The sequence below is a fragment of the Rhipicephalus sanguineus genome, chromosome 2 (genome assembly GCF_013339695.2).
Source record: "Rhipicephalus sanguineus isolate Rsan-2018 chromosome 2, BIME_Rsan_1.4, whole genome shotgun sequence".
Lineage (NCBI taxonomy): Eukaryota > Metazoa > Arthropoda > Arachnida > Ixodida > Ixodidae > Rhipicephalus > Rhipicephalus sanguineus.
In genome coordinates, this window is record NC_051177.1 from 26,885,086 (window position 1) to 26,906,603 (window position 21,518).

Consider the following 21,518-nt stretch of genomic DNA (forward strand, 5'->3'; position numbering starts at 1 on the left):
CGAGCTGTGATTGCTTGCTATCGCCAGCCGGCAGCAGAACGGTAACCGTTATCGTCTTCGCCTGTGCCTTGGACCCGCTGTCAGATTAAACGCCGCACACAACTGCAGCGGTACATCGGGGAGGAGAGAGAGAGAGAGAGACTCTTTATTAGAAAAACAGAGATTTTTGCCGGCGTCTCTATACCGCTGGCATGCTACTCTGTGTAGGGATGGGGAACGGGATTGACAGACTAAAGAAGAGAGGGAAGGAAATAATAAAAAGAAAGAATATAAAAAAATGAAATGCGCAAGTAAACTTCATAGAAATATTTACATGTGTGTGTCAGGTAAGTGAAACCTTTGGTGTATGAAATAATCATGCAATCATTAAAGCTTCCCTACTAGGCCAATTTTTGACAGGTAATTAAACAGGGACTGTAAAACCCGTCGCTGTTTAGAAGGGCCGGGCACTGGGCCTAATATGTTGTGCAACGTTAAGTGATCGTGACAAATCATGTCCATCTGTCCCTCAAACAATGCTCTCTCATCGTGGTCCGCGGAGCAGTCCAGTAATATGTGCTCTACTGTCTCTATGCTGCCACGGTTATCACAGCAGGGACTAGTGGTGCTCCCTATGCGGTACAAATAACTGTTCGTGTATGCCATGTTCAGTCGAAGACGATGGTACAGCGTCTCAAGTTAGCGAGGAAGTGTTGGGGAAATTTTCGCTCTCATTTCTGGGTCAGTGCAACGCAGACAGTTATCTTGTTGGAGCGGCAGATTCCAGAGGCGGTCATCTTCTTGATAGGCATATTTTTTTGCGATGTTCGAGGCGTTGACTTTAGTAAAAAAATATTCTTCCGAAATTCCGGTACTGGAGTCCATTTTGAGCTGCTTCATCCGCTTTTTCGTTTCCTGAAATACCAGCATGGCCAGGTATCCATTGGAACTTCATGTAATGTCCATCAATCTTAGCCTTGTGAGGCGATATCAGATTGTTACACTTTGATCTTTCTGCCAATGCTCACTGTCTTGCATGCATTGTCTTCATACCGGCACACATCATGTTGACTGATTCGCAACCGACGTCATTCGGGTTAGTGCATTCTTCTCAAGAAATGTGAAGATTCGGCAGAGCAACGTAAGAATTAAAGGTGCCGCGACACACAATTTTCGATCATAATCCGTGTTATGTGGGTTCATCCTTGTGCATTCACAAACAACCTGTCGAAATTTAAGCACATTTAGTCAAGCACTTAATTGGATATTTTTATAACGACGCGAGCGGCCTGAGAGTCGGGCAACACTGGCGCACTCGCGAGCCGTGACGTAACAAGCTGCTTGCTGTGCGAGCGTCTGCATTTCGGCGAACGATTCCGTTCCCTGGTCAGCTGCGCCTGCAATCGAGCCATTTCAGCTTTCTTCAGCTTGGCTTTGAAATTGAACGATTTGCAGCGGCTGAAATTTTGCAGCGGTAGGAGACGACGGCTCTGCACCGTGTAGCACATGACGTCCCACACGCCATGGCAAAATGGTGGTCGCCGGCGGTGGGCAGGGTTTCTAGCCGGCGACTTGTAGGACTTATTTTGTATTGAAATTTGCTTGTACAGTGCATTTTTCATATATGTATAGGTACAATAGACCTTCTACTTCTATTTCTTGCTGAAAACCGCGAATTGTTGCGCTACCGTGTCCTGGTCCCTTTAATAGAATGATTTACTGGGCGAGTTGGTTCATGGTCGTAAGATAAAAGCAGAGCGCAAGAAAGGACGGGTCGTAGGAAGACAGGAAGACGGGATGAGCGCTCACTGCCAGCTGGCGTAGATTTTCTATGCCCTGTCTTTTTTTCCGCTCTGAGTTTCTTTTACAGCGCACGAGTGTTCAAAAACCACCGTGTGACACGATACGACATGCAATTCCGCTGGTGAACTTGTGATCCTGCGCTATGAGGGTCTGCATCACTAACTTTAGCGTTAATGAATTTGCGTTAGCGTACAGCTGGGGGTGACACACAGACGCAGAGACATCACTTGGAGTTGTCAGACCTGCCGCTACACTAATTTGTTCAAGTGACATGCAGCGTATATCACAAGCAGTAGAATGGAAAATTGGGCTAGTTGGAATGCTTGCATGATTGATGCAGCGCTTAAGACGAATACGAAAGAAACACAGAGTACACAGGACGAGCGCTTGTATATAACAAGATCGAGTGCCTTCGCATCACAATGCCTCTGACAGACATTGGTTATAATAGGGGTGTGTAGGAGCATTGAAATTTTCGACTACGAATCGACTCTGTCTAAGGAAATCAACTGTCTTCGAATATGGAATCGAAGATTGAATATGTGTGCACCGTTAAAAAGTTGCAAAGCGAGAACTGACTGTAGCTCTCGTTACTTTTTAAAAATGAATAATAAGAGCGAATGTCATTAGGCTGCACTATACATTGAGGATACTTTTGGTAATTCACTAATTACGGATTATCATGCAGAACCATTAACTGCTTGACTTGTTCACAAGGTGAGCACTCTTAACGTGATTTAATAACATATCTGAAAGCGACAGAAACCCTCCGCGTTAGAAATGGGACGGAATGCGAATTTGTCTGAATATTCGGGATAATCTGAATATGCATTTCGAATCGAATGTGCTTCGAATAAGGAAGGTATTCGATTCGTATTAGAAATTTCGGAATATTCGCAAACCCTTACGTATAATATAACGACGCCCAACTTTTTCGAAGTAAACTGGAACACGATTTCGGGACTATGCTGTCAAATATAGTCCCGAGGACTATATATTGTGTATAAAGGATTAACTTCTTTTGCCTTTATATAGCAACCTAGGGCCAGCATTCCATAACCATCCCTTTTATACTTCGTTCATTCTCTCCTTCGTAATTGGTTCGCAAGATTCCGGGTGGTTGACATAAAGATGCGACACAAAGACAGCGAGCACTGCTCCTGCGACTGTATTCTGTCACGATTCCTTCTGCGCTGCGTTCGACCAAATCGCACTTTGAGTGAATAAACATTGCACACTCTAGTTCAGGAACAGTATTTCCAGTACTACTTTCATAACCTTTGGTTCGAACACAGTATTTCTTCCTTTGCGAAAATTGTCCATGTGTTGTACAGCTATTTAACCAGTGATCACGCTTTGCCCTACACTACCTTGCAATCACTTGTCCATTCAGATTACGTACAAGCTCAGAAGGCTGTTACTTTCATCTCACGCTTGGCAAAGTTTCTTTTTTTTTTATCTACCTGTTCATTATATGCTGTGTACACTGTACAGCACCTTTCACGGCATTTGCACCTAGTAAGAAGTACAGAGTAAGTTATATTGAGCATGTTGGTGTATTGGTCCCTGGTTACTACCCATCGTTATGTGGCTGTGTGACAGAGAAGTAGGCAACCTGAAAAATTACCCACAAGAACTACCCGCCACAAAATGGTTTCTACTTCATTATAATTAATGTTCCAATCATCCCACTTTCTACTTGAGACCTTATACATCCTGACAGAGAGAGTCACAAACCTTCTGCATAGAGCATGGCAGCTGTTTATCCAAACAGCAGCACTGATCAAAGTCGCCATCCATATGAGTGTAGCATGCCTCAACCGGACTCACTCAGACTCAGACTCACGGCTGGATCTGAGTCTGAGTGAGTCTGAGTGAGTCGACTCATGAGTCCGTAAGCGTAAAATGAGCTTTTTCGATGATGATGTGAACGCTTTTTAACACCAATTTCTCACATAAGCGTTGCTCTACGACATGCATTTTGATCTTGTACCTTTAAATACGGATATTATTATGAAATACGCGACTCACACGAGATATTTTTATCAAGAACCTCCCGTGAAAGAATTTGAGGGGGGAGATCATGACACCTCCCACTCCCCACATTAGCTCACGCATTTGATCAATAAATATTGAGGTGGCGCATGAGCGCTAGTTCGTTGAGATATATATTAACAGACATGAGTATAAACGTAAGCCGATATAAGGCTGATAGTAATGCTCAAGATGAGTAGATAGGACGATAGGTCGGCAATAAAATGTGAAACTCACTCAGACTCACTCAGCAAATATATTTTGCGCTTAGGGCTCACTCGGACTCAGACTCGCCAAAGTTTTCGTCAACCGAACTCACTCGGACTCAGACTCACCAAAATCTTTCCCAACCGGACTCACTCGGACTCAGACTCATTAAAATCTTCCTCAGCCGAACTCACTCGGACTCAGACTCAAGGCTCGATCTGAGTCTGAGTGAGTCTGAGTGAGTCGACTCATGAGTGAGTTTGCCGACCTATGGTAGCATGAAGCAGAAATCACAGCATATCCACGGAGTGAATGATGATGAGTGGGCGAAGCTGCGGAGGTTCATCGGTAAACCGTGAATCTTCCGTGAATTCTGCCCAGTACATCATCACCGACGTGAGATCGGGCGCGTTTATACTAAAGGTTCGATGAGCTATGACGACTTGCAGCTCACTTTAATTTTACATGTACGCTGTGAATTTTCATTTATTAGAAAACCATTGCTTTAGAAAGCATCTGGCGTCTTTCGTTAGGCAGCTGGCGTCTTTTCCTTTTGCTTTAGAAACATCTGGCGTTTTTCCGTTTTGCTTTTACAAAACATCTGGCGTCTTTCGTTGGTTTATTTGATCAATCAACGGCGTTTTGAACAAAATTTTTATTGTTTAATCACGCACAGGAGAAATCTCACCAGGCACTACCTTGGAGGTAAAGAATGGCTGCTAATGGGAATGAGAGACAGAAGAAGTCGGCATTTAGCTACCGCTGCGAATTTTTTATTGTTCAACAACGCACAGGAAAAATCTCCCACCGGCACCACCTTGGAGGTCAAAGCGTAAGACTGGTTACGGACTACGACTACGACTACGAGGGACGAACGGGTGCCGCCTTAAGGAGCTTCGCCCCTAAAAATCTGGCGTCTTTCGTTAAGCAGCTGGCGTCTTTTCGTTTTGCTTTAGAAACATCTGGCGTTCTTTCGTTTTGCTTTTAGAAAACATCTGGCGTCTTTCGTTGGTTTATTTCATCAATCAACGGCGTTTTGAACAAAATTATTATTGTTTAATCACGCACAGGAGAAATCTTACCAGGCACTACCTTGGAGGTAAACAATGGCTGCTAATGGGAATGAGAGACAGAAGACGTCGGCTTTTAGCTAACACTTACACTTCTACTAACGTTTCCTACTGGAACATGCCAATGGCTGCTAATGGGGAATGAGAGACAGAAGAATTCGGCTTTTAGTTAACGCGCACGCTGCGAATTTTTTATTGTTCAACAGCGCACAGGAAAAATCTCCCACCGGCACCACCTTGGAGGTCAAGATCTGGTACTAGCGTTACGACTGGTTACGCACTACGACTACGACAACTACGAGGGACGAACGGGTGCCGCTTTAAGGAGCTTCACCCCTAAAAAAAAAAGCACGCAAAGTTTTTTAGAAATCCAGCATTCAGAAAAATTTGTCATGATCCAGAGATCGAAAGCAGGACTGCCCTACCATTTGAGTTAACGAGAAACATGTCGAATACTCTTTTTTAACTGCAAATGGGCTGAAGCTCGCAATGCATTGCCTTAATGTGGTTATTATCCTATGTTGCATGAAACTGAGATGTTGTTTAAGCGTAAAGATCAGTCAGCACGTGTGTTGACTGTGTCAGTCAACCAGACTGTGTCAGTCAACCATCCATCGCGTTAAAAGATAAGGAGTATGACTTTCTTGATAAGTGAAGATTGTTAGTTTCACTGTGCTGTTATCTTTAATTGTCCTGGTTCTGAGGGCAGTCGGCCTCTTGTTCGACTACGCATGTGCACTTGCTTCTGTAGTGATTTTAAACGTCAATCTGTTCAATAAAAATTCAGTTGTGAGTTAAGCGCTGTCCTGTCAAATTCCTAGTTCCTCTGTTCTCGTTTTTCGTGCGCTTAAAAAGCTTTTGCTTTAAACATGGATGTTCACCAACTAGCCCATCTCGCCGTCTTGTTATAATAAAGCCCTTTGAAACACTGATGCCAGTATATAAGCTTACATGCGATCAGGGCGGCCATATGAAACGAGGCTGTCAAACAATTGGGCATGGAGATCCAAAAATACAAATAGAGCACACAAGTGTAACATCTAAGCAATGCGCGGCAGAAATGCAAGACATCACGAAGATGACTCAACCCCCTGGTAAACGCAGGCACAACGTGTTTATTTCAAACATTAAATGTGCACATTACATCTCGCACGTGAAAACATCGGCATGACCGATGGTGAAGTTGGCGCCATTGCATCTCTTGAAAAGGGAGGTTTGAGAAATGGAACACTTTTATGGAGACCCTGTCTCCTGAGCTAAAGAATAAACGGCGCAGTTTGTCTTCCGACTGGAACACAAAGATAACAATAGATAAAAAAACTGCCTAGCATATTGCGTAATATAGTTTGTGTTCTTGCTCACAAAGACAGGCGTCGTGTCTAGATATATGACAAGATACTATCAGCTATAACAGCGGGGGCATTTTTCATCGTACGATGTCGTCGCACGAATTCTACATGCAACTGCAAACTTCTTGCGAACTAGCTAAAGTTTAAACAGCAATGCTCCAATATTTCAATCCTAACGTGTTGTGGATAAGTAGTCCACTAATGGACCTATACACTATATGGAGCTATTGGTTGACCAGCATCACAGTACAGCTAGAAAAGGATGTCAGGCAACACCATTGCAATAGGCTACTATATAGAAACATTAACTTCTAAGCAATCACGACTGGTTAAGCATAACACGTTTGACCTAAGATATTTATTACTAACACTTTGCTGCACAGGGTGACTAAACTGTTTTCAGCTAGAAGGAAATTGGAGCATCTCGTGTCGAGTTGTATTCAGCTACGTTGAAGCATTGAGACGAAAGATGGCTTTTTCCATTCGTTTGTATCAATGGGTATGAAAAGTACAAAAAGGAGGCAGTGAGTTAGCTTAAGTTATTAGGCAAACACACACACTTGGTCTGTGGAGTGTGGATTGTAATATGTTTATCATGCGGGCGAACAAGGCAACAACAGCGATATGCACGGTAAAAGTGTACGACTACAGTTTGCACGAAAACATTGTAGAACTCCAAACATGGCGCTTAAACGGCAACGCACTCAAGATGGGATTAATTTGTAACAAGTTTAACTGCGTAACAGTTGCAGCAAGGACAAATATAACAGCGTTCAAGAGAGCTTGGAAGCAAACGTTAACAAGACTGCGTCGCCTTTGCAACATGTCATTGCGTTCTAACAGCAAACTAAAGTGTAAGTGTTAAATATCAGTGACAAAGTGATAGTTAGAACACACGGCTTATTCATCTGCTGTACGAAGCGGAAAGTTGTATATAGCTCCAACTTACCGACAGTTTATATCCTAAGCGAGCAAAGCTCATGTGGAACACCGGAAGATATTGGGACATTCACGCGCACTGGAAAACGGAAACAAGCTGTAGCTTTCAGGCGCCAGCAATGCCGGCTTGCAGTTCTTTCTTTTTCTGTTTTCAACGAGTGCACCACCTGCTATGACATCAAAATAAGCAGCAATAAACGGTCTAGCTAGCGCCGTGATTCACTGCATTGTCAGGTGTTGCGAACCACAACTGCGACGCATGCATACGTAAAAAAAAAAGAAAAAAAGACCTTCATTTACGCACACCAAAAGCTTCTGTCATTTTGTATGTGGTGTCAATGTGTGCAGGTTCCTGTACACGAATACACGAGCGCGTGGGCGCTGTACATGGGAGCTACGCGAGTACGCTCGACCTTGAGCGGAAACCTTAAATAACGAAAGAAAGGAGACGCGAAACATACATACAAAAAACAGGCGCAGTAACGGTCAACGGCATGGTGCAGGCAAAAAAAAAAAAAAAGAAACTTACACGCTCACACACGCACAGATACAAATAAGGTCCAAACTATCTCGGTATTCGCCCAGCACATTCTTCTCCGTCTGCCCTTACTGCGCCGTTCGTTCGCTTCCTTCGTCTATCCAGAGTTCAAAGTTCAAAGCGAAGGAGCTCTGCTGGGCAGGCGAGAGCTGCGACGAAGGCGACACGGGGCGTCGGTTTTGGTCGAGACTGGAATGCCCGGTGGTCGCGGGGCTGCCGCAAGCGCTTGCACTGTTGTTGCCAGCAGACGTGGGCGATACGCAGCGAGCGAAATGAAACAACGAAACAAGTAATAACGGCGGCGGCAGCAGCGGCGGAGACGTGGTCGTGATGTGCTCAGTCGCGCTCGAAGAACTGCCATCTGTGGGAATGCGGGTGAACTTTACGGTCGGCGACGTGCTTGGGCCAGTAGTCCGGTCGCTTGGGGCAGCGGCCCGAGTCCACGTCGTACAATCCGTACTCGCACTCGGGCACGTGACAGTCTTGCGTCTCGACGCACCTGCACAGGTAATGGTCAAAGTTCGCTGAATGAATACAGGCTGGTGTAGCATTGTTAGACGCAACCATAATGAGAAGCAACAGACCATCAAGCCAAGGAAAGTATAAGGGACGTTATTTGTAGTAATTTTGATATAAATGTGAATAACTTAAAGTGGACGAAAAGACAACTTGCCGCCGGCCGGGACCGAACATGCAACCTTCGAATAACGCGTCTGATGCTCTACCGACTGACCTACGGCGGCTGTCGTCCTTATGGGGAATATCTGTGTATTTAAACCTGGGAGTGTTAGTTAGTCGCTGACTCGAGTACGTTCATGGCAGGCGCAAGAAGCCTCGATAGCACGTGATGACGTCGAGGCATCCAAGGCCGCAGAGACAGAAAGAAACACACACACACACACACACACACACACACACACACACACACACACACACACACACACACACACACACACACACACACACACACACACACACACACACACACACACACACACACACACACACACACAACGCTATTGATTTCTATCTCATTTACGTATATTGCTGCACAAGGCCCATGCGCGATGGTCTCGTGCCGTTGCCTGCAGTCAACTATTACGATGTGGTTAGCTATAATACTGATTGTTAATGAACCAGCGTAATTTACGTGAAACAGGTTTGCTAATCCAACCGACCGGATTGCCTCGCGGCATCTGTATTATATCTTTTACACCACTGCGCATTTTGTCTAGCACAGAGCACACATGCGTGCGCATGGTGCATGTGACCAAAACCAGCATCGCGATGCATCATGCCTTCTTTCAGAAATGATTTTTATAATATTTACTACTGCATTTGCATGCATTTTCCGCCGTTTTTCCGTGAGCACGTGAAGAGCCACCGTGTTCCACACGGTGCTACGCATACCGCTTCGCGTCGTTACCCGAGCGTCGCATGGGCGCTTACTTCCGTTGTGGTAAACATGTTTGTTTCACAGCATTCCCCGGAAGCCCTCCCGAAGCATAGCATAGACGCAGTGTACCACATGTGCGAAGCATCGAACCTAGAAAATGTGTAGAGAGTGTGAATGCGCTTGTACGATTCCAGTTTTCAGTCCGCATTCAGTGCTGCTCAGTATGCAGATTCTGGTGGAAAAGCGGAAGCAAATGTCCAAAAAAGAAAGTTAAACATAGGCATATACAATTCCCAATAGTGTGGTTGTCAGACATTAGAAATGGATGTCTGGAAATTTGCTTCCCTTTTTTTTCATGTTTCGCTTTCGACTGAGACAACTGACGCAATGTTTTCCAGAACGTTCATGAACTTCGTCTTACGTCTTGTCTCATAGCCGGACAACACAATGTTACACGAAGTGAATTAGGTGGACATGTTGTACCATTCAACATAAATTCTGTAACTAACACATGCGATTTAACCTACGACGATGTAAAGTAGGGGCGTGCGAACAGTTAAGTTTCATCTCGAATCGAATAGTGCCGAATAGTGGTCAAAAATATCGAATCGAATATTGAATACAAAAGATTTTGTCGAATATGGAAAGAAAGAACAAAGAAATGAAATCTGCTCATGCCCTCGAGCGCATAACGCGGGGATTGACCGCTACCGAAAGACTACAAATTGTACTACAAAGGTAACACTACAACGGTGATGTTGTGCTTCATCGTCATGAGTGCTCCGGGCGCAAAAATCTTCGGGCGCCCGTTCACAGCAGCGTTTCAATAGCGCGCCGGAACGATGGGAGTTTCTGAACGAGTGGTGTGGTGCGACAGTGGCGACAGCACAGCGTGAACAAATTTTAGCATGTGAAGCCAACCAGCCAGGGTCTCGAGGGCCAAACTCGGGATGCAAGAAGTCCGTGCCTTCGTTTCGGAAGCGAAGTTGTGAAGGGCTTAACAGTTCTCTCATGTTGTTTTTTTTTACGTGTGGAAATGACATAATATCCTTTAAAATAAACAAGAGCTCGCTTTTGAACCAGGATATCGGTGAAAGTTTTAGCGAAAGGCCTACTAACGACGTTAGCGTGTTTTAGCCAGCCCACCCTAACCAAGTTGCACCTTTGGCCTTTGTCGCGTTTTAGATATTCGTCCTCTCGAATTATTCGAAACTTCGCATACTATATCTATTCGAAAGTCGAATCGAATTATTCGTTCAGGTATTATTCGATTGGAATTCGAAACTCGAATATTCGCACACCTCTACTATAAAGCAGTCCATTGTCAACGCCAAAACAAAATTACTGCAGAAATTGACTGGCGTAAATTACCATTGTCGAGTTAAATGGCACAAAGACGACTCGGCGACACTCCGTCAACGTTGTGAAAACGCGTCAGCTGTCTCTACGCTCTGGCTTGCACGAATGAAATATTTGAGGAAATCATCGGTGTTGTGTAAAACTTTGCCAAGCCCCCGAACACACTTGCTTGCACGCGGGTCGTTCTTATAGGCGTTCTAGCGCGCTCGATGAGTCATGGGCCTGTGGGCGCAGCGGTTAAGGCATCGGGCTTTTGGTGCTAAAGGCCCAGGGTTCAAATCCGGCCTCCGAAATCGTTAAATGTTTATTCGATGCACGTCCTTGCAATTCTAACTTCGGAGCAGTTTAAGGGACCGCCCTGTCATCGTCCCATGTCTCGCGTTTGTGTCACGTAGGTCCCATGCACATAAATCGAGCAGGCTGCACGCTTGGGGCGCCAGAGCGCGCTTGCCCGTGAACGCCAGCGTCGGGAGTTAGACCTCCTTCATAGAAGAGGCGCTGGTTAGACGCACCGTGGTGTGAAAACAGGCGTGAAGCTGATCGTCATTCCGTTGGTCTAGTTGCTTCTCGCCGATATTATACATCATATCCTGGGTTCACCTCTCACGCGATATTATTTTAAAGAATGCAAGGGTGTACATATTCCCTGCGATGGCGTCACTCACGCGTGATTGACGTAACACCGCAAGGCCGTTCATCCGGGATGTGTAGCGCCAGATGTGTTATTCGCATAAAAATGTTCCGATTCGCTGCTCGACTTATTATAGCAAGAAGAAATTGTCAGCAAATACGTTTCGCCTCGATCCTTTCAAACCGTACCGAGCAATGTCAGAGTGTTCAAATGTTACGCCGCGTGACTCGGAGTATTCGCAGCTGTCGATTCAGTCAAAGCAAGCACCTTCACGCCAACAGGAACGATGCACCGGATACCCCAAACCGGAAAGAAAGCGCCGTGCGTAGGCTTAACGTAAAGTTTGTCGACTCTTATAACAGCTGTATACGCTACTCGTGTCAACGACACCGAACTCGTTAGTAATGTAGAAGAGTTCCTTGCACCCGCGGGCTAGCCGCGTGCAGCGCCTAAACAGCTGCACTGTTCAAACCCAACGACACTGGACGCCTTTCAGGAGGGCCGCGGCGGTTAGGCCTCCTGAGCCCGTTGCTCCCCAACCGCATCACAAATATACAACTGCCTGTCGCCGCTAGCTGAGATAAGGATCTTCGTCTTCAATCATGCTAAAGCACACAAACAGAGGGCGTGCGCGATGATTGCAAGCGGGCCTCCGAATCCGTTCACAGGGGACCGCCACGGAGAGAGCTGTCGCGGCTGACGTCGTTGCTGCAACGTTTCTTTTTATTACGTCAAACGGCACAGCAGTTCAATGTCAACCCAGCGCATGACCTCCGTGCCCATTTTACTACCGTCGGGCCAATGTTACACCAATGAGTTTTCTCGTAACGAGCGATGCTGATAAAGTGACGTCAAATAGTGGCAGTATATATAACAACAGCGACAAGTGTGAATAGCCTTAAAGGGACACTAAAGAGTAACAATAAATCGGTTTAGATCGATAAATTGGGCTCTGAGAACTCTAATGTCGTTAATTTCGCCATCATAAGTTTAGAAATAGAGGAGGAAATCCAAGTTCAAGGTTTCATTTTTAAATTTCGCGCCGAAATCTCCCCGCGTGACGTCACGGATTTCTAACTCTTCAACTTTTTTTTATTCTTCTAGTTACAGGCTAGAAACGTTACAGAGTAGAAATAGAAAAGTGTACTTATCGTATTTTGGCGCCATTGGCTCAACGAAATTACCCCAAACTTGGTATGTTAAGTCTATGGCCCCCTCAGAGGACAATGTACTTCTTTTTTTACCGATTAGGGATTAAGTAGTCCCTATAGTATAGCGCCGTCAAAACATGTGACGTCACGGCGAATGATGCGGAAGCTTTTAGGTGGCGTCGCCACCCATATTTTGTTTTTGCGCATTTTCTCACTTACTAAGCGTCTTCTCGCAGCAAGCGTGGTGTTTTTAGCATCGTAAAAGAGTGCTTTACTAATATAAGCCAAATCGTTTTGCTCTTAAGGGGGTATTTAGACGGGAGACAAATCCTCGGGGGGTAAAGGCGGAGCCTCGCGAGGAGAATCCCTCACAAATGTCCCCAACTCACACGGACGGGGCGAACGGAGGGGGAGACCAGTGTTACCAGACTACTCTTGTGGCTTGTACCGCCCGTTTCACCAGCTGCTGACGACGAGTGCAAATAACCCCAGCTGCCGCTCTCTGCAGGAACAAGTGCAACAATGTGGCCAAACAAGAGCCCGAAATTCCGCCATATCCCCACCGCCTGGGGATCGCTTGTCCTGTCGGGGAAAAGGTCCCCATATCCTCCGAGGAGTCACGGGGTTGTCGCGCCGACTCACTAATCCGTGACGTCGCGGTCACGTGATCCGCAATCCTCCCGTGTCCCACGCCGATTTCTCCCTCGTGTGAATACCCCTTTAATGTCCCTTTAAACGAAAGTGGGCGTTACACGATCAGGAAATACTTCCATTATGAGGTATACCTCATTCCTGAAAAACTGCCTGAAGATTCTGGCATCGTGCAATGGAATTTGAGACAAGTGCATTGTTCAAAAAGCTCAAGGTAAGCTTCTGTGCTGCTTATTCGTACAAATTCAAAACGCAGAAATGGGATGATGAAAAAAGAAAAGGACCTGTTTCAGTTAAATTTGCTGAATTTCAGAGTAGAAGTTAAACTGTAGTGACTGTAGGCCGCCAGATTTAGCATTTTGCGTTAATTTCGTGCAATATTTGCAAAATATTCGTAACAAAAATCAAGGATAGTTATCGTAATTCTATAACTTGCCCCCATTCGGGAGTCTGAAACGAACAAACTTAAGGTTTGCGTAAGTTTGAAAGAAAACTCGAGAGTTTTGTATCTATCGTACTCGCATATTAGTGTTATGGTTCATGGTACTGTGTATTGTATTAATTCTATCCTAGTTATATATATTATTGGGCGTAGGTTACAAAATCGTGATGACGTTTTTTATTGCGGAGTTGCAGAGTCTCAACCTCAAGAGATTTTGGATATTAAATGCGCCTACGATAATGTCCTTCATGAGGCCATTCTTGATGCGCTTGAAGACATCGACGTAGGAGGCCGCCTTCACGCGTGGATAGTCAGCTATCTTAAGGAACGTACCATTTTCATGTCGACGCCTGATGGTGACACGGGCCGGCACCACGTCAGCCGTGGAGTTCCACAAGGCGCGGTCCTCAGCCCCATACTTTTCAACATCACCCTCATTGGTCATGAGGGTGGTGTTGAAATATGGTCATGCCCAAGCTCTTAAGATATGCCTTGGGTTACCCCGCAGCGCGTCAACGGCTGAAACCATTGCCATCGCGCAAGACTACTCAATCACGACACACATTATCACCGAGACAATGCGTACGTACCTCAGGCATGCCAGGGCCCCTTCCCACCATCTGGCGAGCCTCACTGCTGAAAGGCCCCGCACGACATATAGTGCCACTGTCGGCAAACATCGCTCGTCATTTACTGCGGGGTACGCACCTGCGTCAAAGCCAGTGTTCCCTCCGTGGTGCTTGAGCCGCCCACGAGTTCACCTAACGGTTCCGGGAGTGCGGAAGAAGTCAGACCTACCGACACATGCACTGAAACAATTGAGCCTACTCCTACTCTACGAAAACTACGGTAACCACGTCCACATCTATACGGATGGCTCGACTACGTCGTCCAGTTCTGGTGGTGCGGTGGTTATACCATCACAAGGGATAACTCTGCGTCTTAAAACTTCACATGCGACGACGTCTACGGCGGCAGAACTCGCAGCTCTGCGCAGCGCACTAGAATTTATTGATACTGAAAGACCAAGTAAATGGGCTGTGTTTTCTTATTCAAAACCGGCGTTACAGTGCCTGCGGTCAGTTCTCCGACGAGGATGCCACGAACAGTTGACGTATGAAGCCGTGAAACTTCACCAACACGTAATTCAAAAAGGCCACGATATTGACTTCCAGTGGTTACCTGGCCACTGTGGAATCAGTGGAAATGATTCCGCCGGTCACGCTGCTCGCGCATCCCATCAGGAAGCAAACATTGTCCCAATTCCGCTTTCAAGGACAGTCGCTGCAAGGCAGATTCGACAACTGGCCCGCAGTCTCACACTTACGGAGTGGAACGCACCAAGCATCAGACATACCAGACTACATCAACTGAACCCTTCACTGCAACTCCAACCTCCATCCGGCCTTCATCGACGCGAAGCTTCGCTTCTCTATCGCCTTTGGTTGGGAGTTGCTTTTACGAAGGCATATACAACGTTAATCGGTATGACGGACAGCGCGGCATGTGATGTTTGCAGCACCGAAGAAGACATCGAACACCTGCTGTGCCACTGCCCTCGTTTTTCCTCGGAGAGACAAGTACTGTCCAACGCACTGCGGCGACTGGATGATCGGCCAATTTCCGTGCAGGTGCTACTACAGCACCGTCCACATCTCTCGGCGGCCCACAAAGCAGTGAAAGCACTCTTGTGTTTTTTTGAGAACGACGGGCTTATGCGAACGCCTCTGACTTGTGGTGCAATCCCCCACGCTGTAGTGAATGCACTGCATCTCTTCTCTCTCTCTTTTTTTCTCTTTCCTCCTCTCTATTTCTCGTCTTTCTATTCCCCTTCCCCGACCCCCCCAGTGTAGGGTAGCCAACCGGAAGTGTTTCTGGTTAACCTCCCTGCCTTCTCCTTTTTCTGTTTCCTTCCTTCCTCATTGGTCATGCAGCTGAGCTCCCTAACGTTGTCAAAGTCAGCGCCTACGCTGACGATATATGCATATGGGCGTCTGGAGCAACGCGTCCGCAACTGCGAGCAAGACTTCAACACGCCACATCAGTAACGTCAAAGTACTTGCGCCGTTAAGGCCTGCAACTCTCAACAACGAAGTGTGCTGCATTGGTATTTACAAAGAAATCAATGACGCGGTACCCGACCTTCGCTGACGGAGCAGCGATTCCTGCTGTCACGCACTACCGATACCTAGGTGTCGTCATGGATCGCAGCCTATCTTGGACGAAGCATGTCGCTACGCTACGAACCAAACTTGTTAGTTTTGTAGACGTTCTTCGAGTTGTAGCAGGACTAAGATGGGGCCCCTCTGAGAAGAGTCTCCTGCAGTTGTACCAGGCATTGTTCATTGGCTATCTACGCTACAGTGCACCTGTGCTCTCGAGTATGCGTGCAACGTGCATCCATACTTTGGATAGCCTTCAAGCGCGAGCAGCTGCGAACATGCCTAGGGCTACCAAGGTGTACAACAACCTCTGGCACCATAGAGGAATCACGTACATGCCCTATAGAGGTTTACTTGTCTTGTGAGCCCCTTCGAGTCCACCTTCGACTGCTGACTCGCCATGCAAACCATCCCTTGTCTTCGCTCCAGAGAGATCGACCAGGCTGCACCTACTCACGATGCCTCGATACACACAGGCACGTCATCCCTTCTGACTTTACACCAGTCATCATCCCCACAGTGCCACCATGGACGCTGAACAGGCCACTGGTGTCCCTTCAAATACCCGGGATTACGAAGAAGCGTCGTGTTCCGTGTGCTGCGCTCACAAAACTCACCTTGGCATATTTGACTACACGTTACGACGACACTCTGCACATATACACCGATGGATCTGTGACTCCGTGCGCTTCGACTGCGGCCTTTGTGATTCCTCATCTGGGTACCTCCCGGAAGTACAAATTAGATCATAGGTCGTCTTCAACAGCTGCAGAACTTGTTGCGATACGGGAAGCTATCCAATTCGTGTGCGGACAATCACCACGTAAATGGACGATACTATCAGACGCAAAATCCGCATTACAAGCTATTGACTCTTGCTCAAGAAGGGGACAATATTATGCACTAGCTTTAGAAATCATTCACGCATTCGACCTTACGCAGAAGACTAGTCACTCAGTTACACTGCAATGGATTCCTGGACACTGTGGATTGGCAAGCAACGAGCTTGTTGATGCTGAAGCAAGAGCCGCTGTCTCTAACGCCCCCACCGACGTGAAAGTACCGTACACGCGAGGTGACGTGAACTCCTTATTGAGATTGCTCATGCGAGAGTGCATAACCACTTATTGGTCTCAGCCAGACCATCGATACAGGCGTCTGCGGCAAATAGATCCCGAAATGACTTTTCGCCTACCGGCTAGAATTAACCGAGGCAACGCCAGTTTGCTGCACCGGATTCGTCTGGGAGTTGCATTCACTCGCCGCTATGTACACCTCATCCGCCGTGCGGACAGCCCGAACTGTGAACGATGCCATGTACTTGAAACAACAGCACATCTATTTTGTGACTGCCCACTTTACGTGTCGCAACGTAATACACTTGCTTCAACGTTGGCAGGAAATCGGTGTGGCAACACTAAGTGGAGACGGGTATTTTGTCAGCTATGTGCGACCAGACAAAGTCACCAACTGCTATCAAGGCTGTGATAGATTTTCTTAAGAGCACAGAACTGGACACAAGACTATAGCGAAACCACTACGTCATGTGGGTATTGTATTATTGTATATACGCATATCTCTTTCCTTTCCCCATCATCGCCCCTCGTCACTCCTCTTTCCCCTTTCCCTTTTCCCTTTGTAGAGTAGCAGGCTAGAGCGCACTAGCTCAGGCCGACCTCTCTGCCTTCAAATAAAATTCTCTCTCTCTCTCTCTCTCTTTGTTTTATAAAATTTCGTAATCCTAAACAATTTTTATGCGTAAAGAAATCGACGACCTCAATTGAAGACCTGCGTCGTGCAGTTACTGTACATCTTAACTTTTTTTTTTCTTTTAAACGTACAAAACCTCGCCAGATTCGGTGCAGCGATCTTCGATAAAAACGACTTCTCTGTTCCCGCGTATTACAGTTAAAGCTACCGAGCTAAACCCGAACTTCCAGTATGATCTGTGTCTAGTGTAAACGCGAAAAGATACACCGACCAAAAAAAGGAACACAGTTTACTTGACGTTTCGGCCCTCCATATGGGAGCCTTGTTAAAAATAATTGTGATTATTGTGAATATTGGATTATTGTGAATAAGGCTCCCGTATGGGGGGCCGAAGCGTCAAGTAAACTGCGTTTCTTTTTTGGTCGGTGTATCTTTTCACGTTTACACTATGTACTTCCTCGGCCAGACGAGTTGCCGTCAAACTTTGGATTTCAGATCTGTGTCGCTGACGGAATATTCCTACCAAGCCTATCACTAAACAACATGTCACCTAACGTTTCCATTTTAAAGAACGCCGTTCCCATATCATACACGGGTAATTTGTGAAGGGGATTTGGCGTCAGGATTCGGGAAACATATCGATACTGGTCTCCACAACGACTAAAATCTGAACGCCGATTCTGAAATAGAGTTTTCGTTCCACGGAGATGTTTCAATTCGTAGCGACCGCATGGGGTGCCTCACGAAAGAACATGCTTGAGACCAGTAAGTAGCGTCTCTGTAGTTTACCGGAACAAAGAGTTAGTAATTGCAATAAGAGAGAAAATAATGCGAGCACTATTTAGCCACAAGTCACAAAACTTTATTCCTTGTGAAGCCGCGGACCGCGTGTTTGAGACCCCTGTTGTATATTTTTGGGTGAAAAATGAAACGTGACGATCATAATAATGAGGAAGCAGATAGTAGACGCCGGCTTCTCAGGGACTCTGAGACTCCTACAATGAAAAACTGAGATAGCGGCCCAGCCTTATACGGGGAATCAATAATACAAAAACGCCAAGAAACGTGATACATGCCTTCGGGCCAGGTCTCCGAGCGGTTCCCGCCCCCTCTTGATCTTGAGGCAGCGTTTTTGCTTCTCGAAACAGTCGCAGCTGCAGCGTCCGTCTTCGTACAATCGTCGGGAGAACGGCTCCGGACAGTTATGGCACCTGTGCCGAAGGAAACAGAGTTCCTCATTACAAGCATCTCTCGTTAAGCGAACGGCAATCTGCAGTTGCACTGATTCGGTCTTCGAAGGTCTTCGAAATACTGGATAGCGCGGAGGCAGCACAGAACAAAGGAAGAGCACTGATGCACGGGTCAAGCGCCATTCAGCGTTTAAAGATTATGAACCGACTAACAACGAATTTAGCAACGAATGTGTTTCCCGAACTAGCAAGCCTGGCAACGAATTTTGTTAAGGGCAGTACAAAGAAGCGCTAAGCCACCTTAGACCCGCACAGTGCTTCGTTCAAGCTCTCGCTTGCGTTTCTCTCCCGTGAGAAGGAAGACTTTCTCTTCCTCAATTTCGACTCCGAACCATAGCACCGACTATATGTCTATTTTGTCATATATTTCATTATATTCATGAACCGAACAGACAACTAGGCCAAGCAAAGCATGGAGGACATTAACTATTGCCTTTAACTATAGTGCATACTAATTATGATGTAAACTGAACTGAAGTGGACGAAAAATCACCCTTTCCGTCGGTGAGATCCGAACCCAAAACCTTAGAATTACGATTTTTTGTCCACTTCAGTTCATTTCAATTTACGTCATCATTATCACAATATACAGTTAAAAACAACAATTAATGTCGCCTATGGATTCCTGGACTAATTGTCTGTTGGATTCAATTGATTTTGTATAATGTAGCAACGAGCCCCACGAAAAGCTCCCTTTGTTTCGTGCATATTGTTACGAGTCACTTATTTTGCGGAGGAAGAGGACGAGTTGCTTCGTGGTTCGCCATTTTTGTAGCAATATTTTCGCGCTTTGTGGTCATTTTACGACAGGAAAGGCCGCAGAAACGTTCTTCCCGTTGCGCTCTAAAGAAACGTAACCAGTTCGTTTCTTGCGATTGATTAATTAGTCCTGGGCAGATGGTATCAATATCCATCACGTCAGATGGAACTTTCCTGCCGTGGACTTCGCCCTTGTAGCCCACCTTTAGTTTTAAGAATCCTTTAGAATTTTCGAGACTGTGAATGAGATATTCAGTAGTCCTTGACTGTATTCCACCAGTCTAGGTGTCCTTAGCGTTTCTTTTCTGAATAAGGCACTTTTGAAAATCACATATGACACACATCCGTCACCATCACCACCACCACCGCCATTAACGTGAAACACGCCGTTTGGTGCATACACGCGTGAGCCGTAGTTTTGGTTGTTCATTGCATGAGGACGTGAATTGAGCATAATGCGTTGTTAGGAATTAGGCTAAGGCTTCGCGCCGCGCTCTTGCTTAAGACATATGAACAGGCGCAATGCATCTGCATTTGTGTGTGTGTAGCTGTGTCTGTTCGCGGGTTATAGTTTTGAAGCGCGCATCGCTAGCGGGATGACTCAGTTTGTGACGGCTGCAGGGCTAATTGAGGACGCATCTGCGTGCGACAGCTTCACTAGTCACCACTGTGCCATGTTGCGGCCCGTTGTGTTTCGCTTGATCGGCCACGTGCTCTCCTGTTCCATTTCCTAACCATGGAAAATAAGTATGCTGCAGGCTACAAATGTATAACGTGTTGCAGTATCCTCAAAAAAGCCGTTTTGCCGCAGATTCTGGCTATGTGAGATGCAACTACTGGTGCTTACATACAATACAGACTTCAATATTCAAAGGCTCTAGTTGCGAAGCGAAGCTTCCCGCTAGCTCAGTATTTGCGCGATCCCGAAGGCTCTTGGGGCAGAGAGAAAGCAGCTCTCTAAGCATGGCCAATATACTTATTGAGTGCGAACATTGCGAATGTTGCCCGTGTTGTGATACAAATCTCGATGTCGCTGAAAGCTAAATAAATAATCCTTCACAAGCGTTCGCTGTCCTCTCAGAACATACTGCCACCACTCAGCTCCTGCCTGACGTCTATTCCTGGGCGCGAAAATGTTCGGAGCGACTTCGTGACACCCAATTTATTTCTTGACAAGTCGCGGGGTGCCCAACAAGACCGCCGACACCGGGAAAGAAGCACAATGTGTTATGCTGCAACCCAAGCGTTATGGCCGTTACCGCTGTCCTCCTAATCCGTCGGCCGCCTGCCCAGGAAACCAAGCCTCCGAACGGGCCACCACCACAACAGGCCCGACGCCTCCCGCGAGGCGCCCGGAACCGCGGTCCTTCCGAAAAAAGCCGCGAGAAGATGCACGGTCCCGATCATATTGACGCCATCTATCTTGTCGCAGCAGCCAAGCCTCAAACTCACCCCCGCACTGCTCGGCTTTTCCTTCGCGGTCGAGCCTCGCCCAGAATACCTAATCGGCGATGCCTCTTTTGCGCTTGCCCGGAGTTGTGGTCGCTGTTGTTGTGCGGCGGCGGCGGCAGTGGTGGTGCGCCCAGCAAAAGCAGCAGTTCGGGGGGAAGGAGGGAGGGAGCATGAGACCCCCTAAGTGGCCGTTCTAAATTCGGTGGGCCACCCCTGTTTGGGAAAATAGAGTTGGGAACCGTTAGGACACGAGCAATCTGCGGTGCAACGACCCGCCGCCGCGAGTTGATCGAGAGCGCCACAAGACGCGCACTGTTGGCATGCATATACGCGGAACGCGTGCTTCGGCCGGCGAGACAATGCGAAGCCATGACCGCGCCTGGAAGCACGCGCCTTGTGTAGATGCCAAAGCGAGTAGGCGAACGAGACAGGAGCCCAAAGGAAGATGAGGAGGGGAGGGAGGTCGAAGTACGCGGGGCGAAAAGAAGCAGAGGGCGTCCTTGCCAGGAACCGCATTAGCCGGTGTAATTGAGGCCTATTTATTAAGCACCCATAGGTGGGCGACGAGTAAGTGACCGCGAAAGCGTAAGGGTCGTGCCCAGTGCATGAGGCAAAAAGCGATGAGTCGATGCGGCG

General features: G+C 46.9%; 1 protein-coding gene across 2 annotated transcripts in view; it reads right to left on the reverse strand.

Moving 5' to 3' along the window:
• Positions 1-6,190: 6,190 nt before the first annotated feature.
• LOC119382589 (uncharacterized) overlaps positions 6,191-21,518 on the reverse strand; it is a 199,420-nt gene continuing 184,092 nt past the window's right edge. Inside the window, exons 5-6 of one of the 2 annotated variants that reach the window (XM_037650350.2) lie at positions 18,498-18,632; positions 6,191-8,418 (exon numbers count right to left, since the gene is read on the reverse strand). In XM_037650350.2, coding sequence (XP_037506278.1) covers positions 8,256-8,418; positions 18,498-18,632 — 298 coding nt within the window. In that variant the 3' untranslated portion in view covers positions 6,191-8,255. Of the gene's footprint in view, positions 8,419-18,497; positions 18,633-20,863; positions 21,096-21,518 lie in introns of those variants that run through there. The other variant, XM_049412243.1, reaches the window with a different exon arrangement.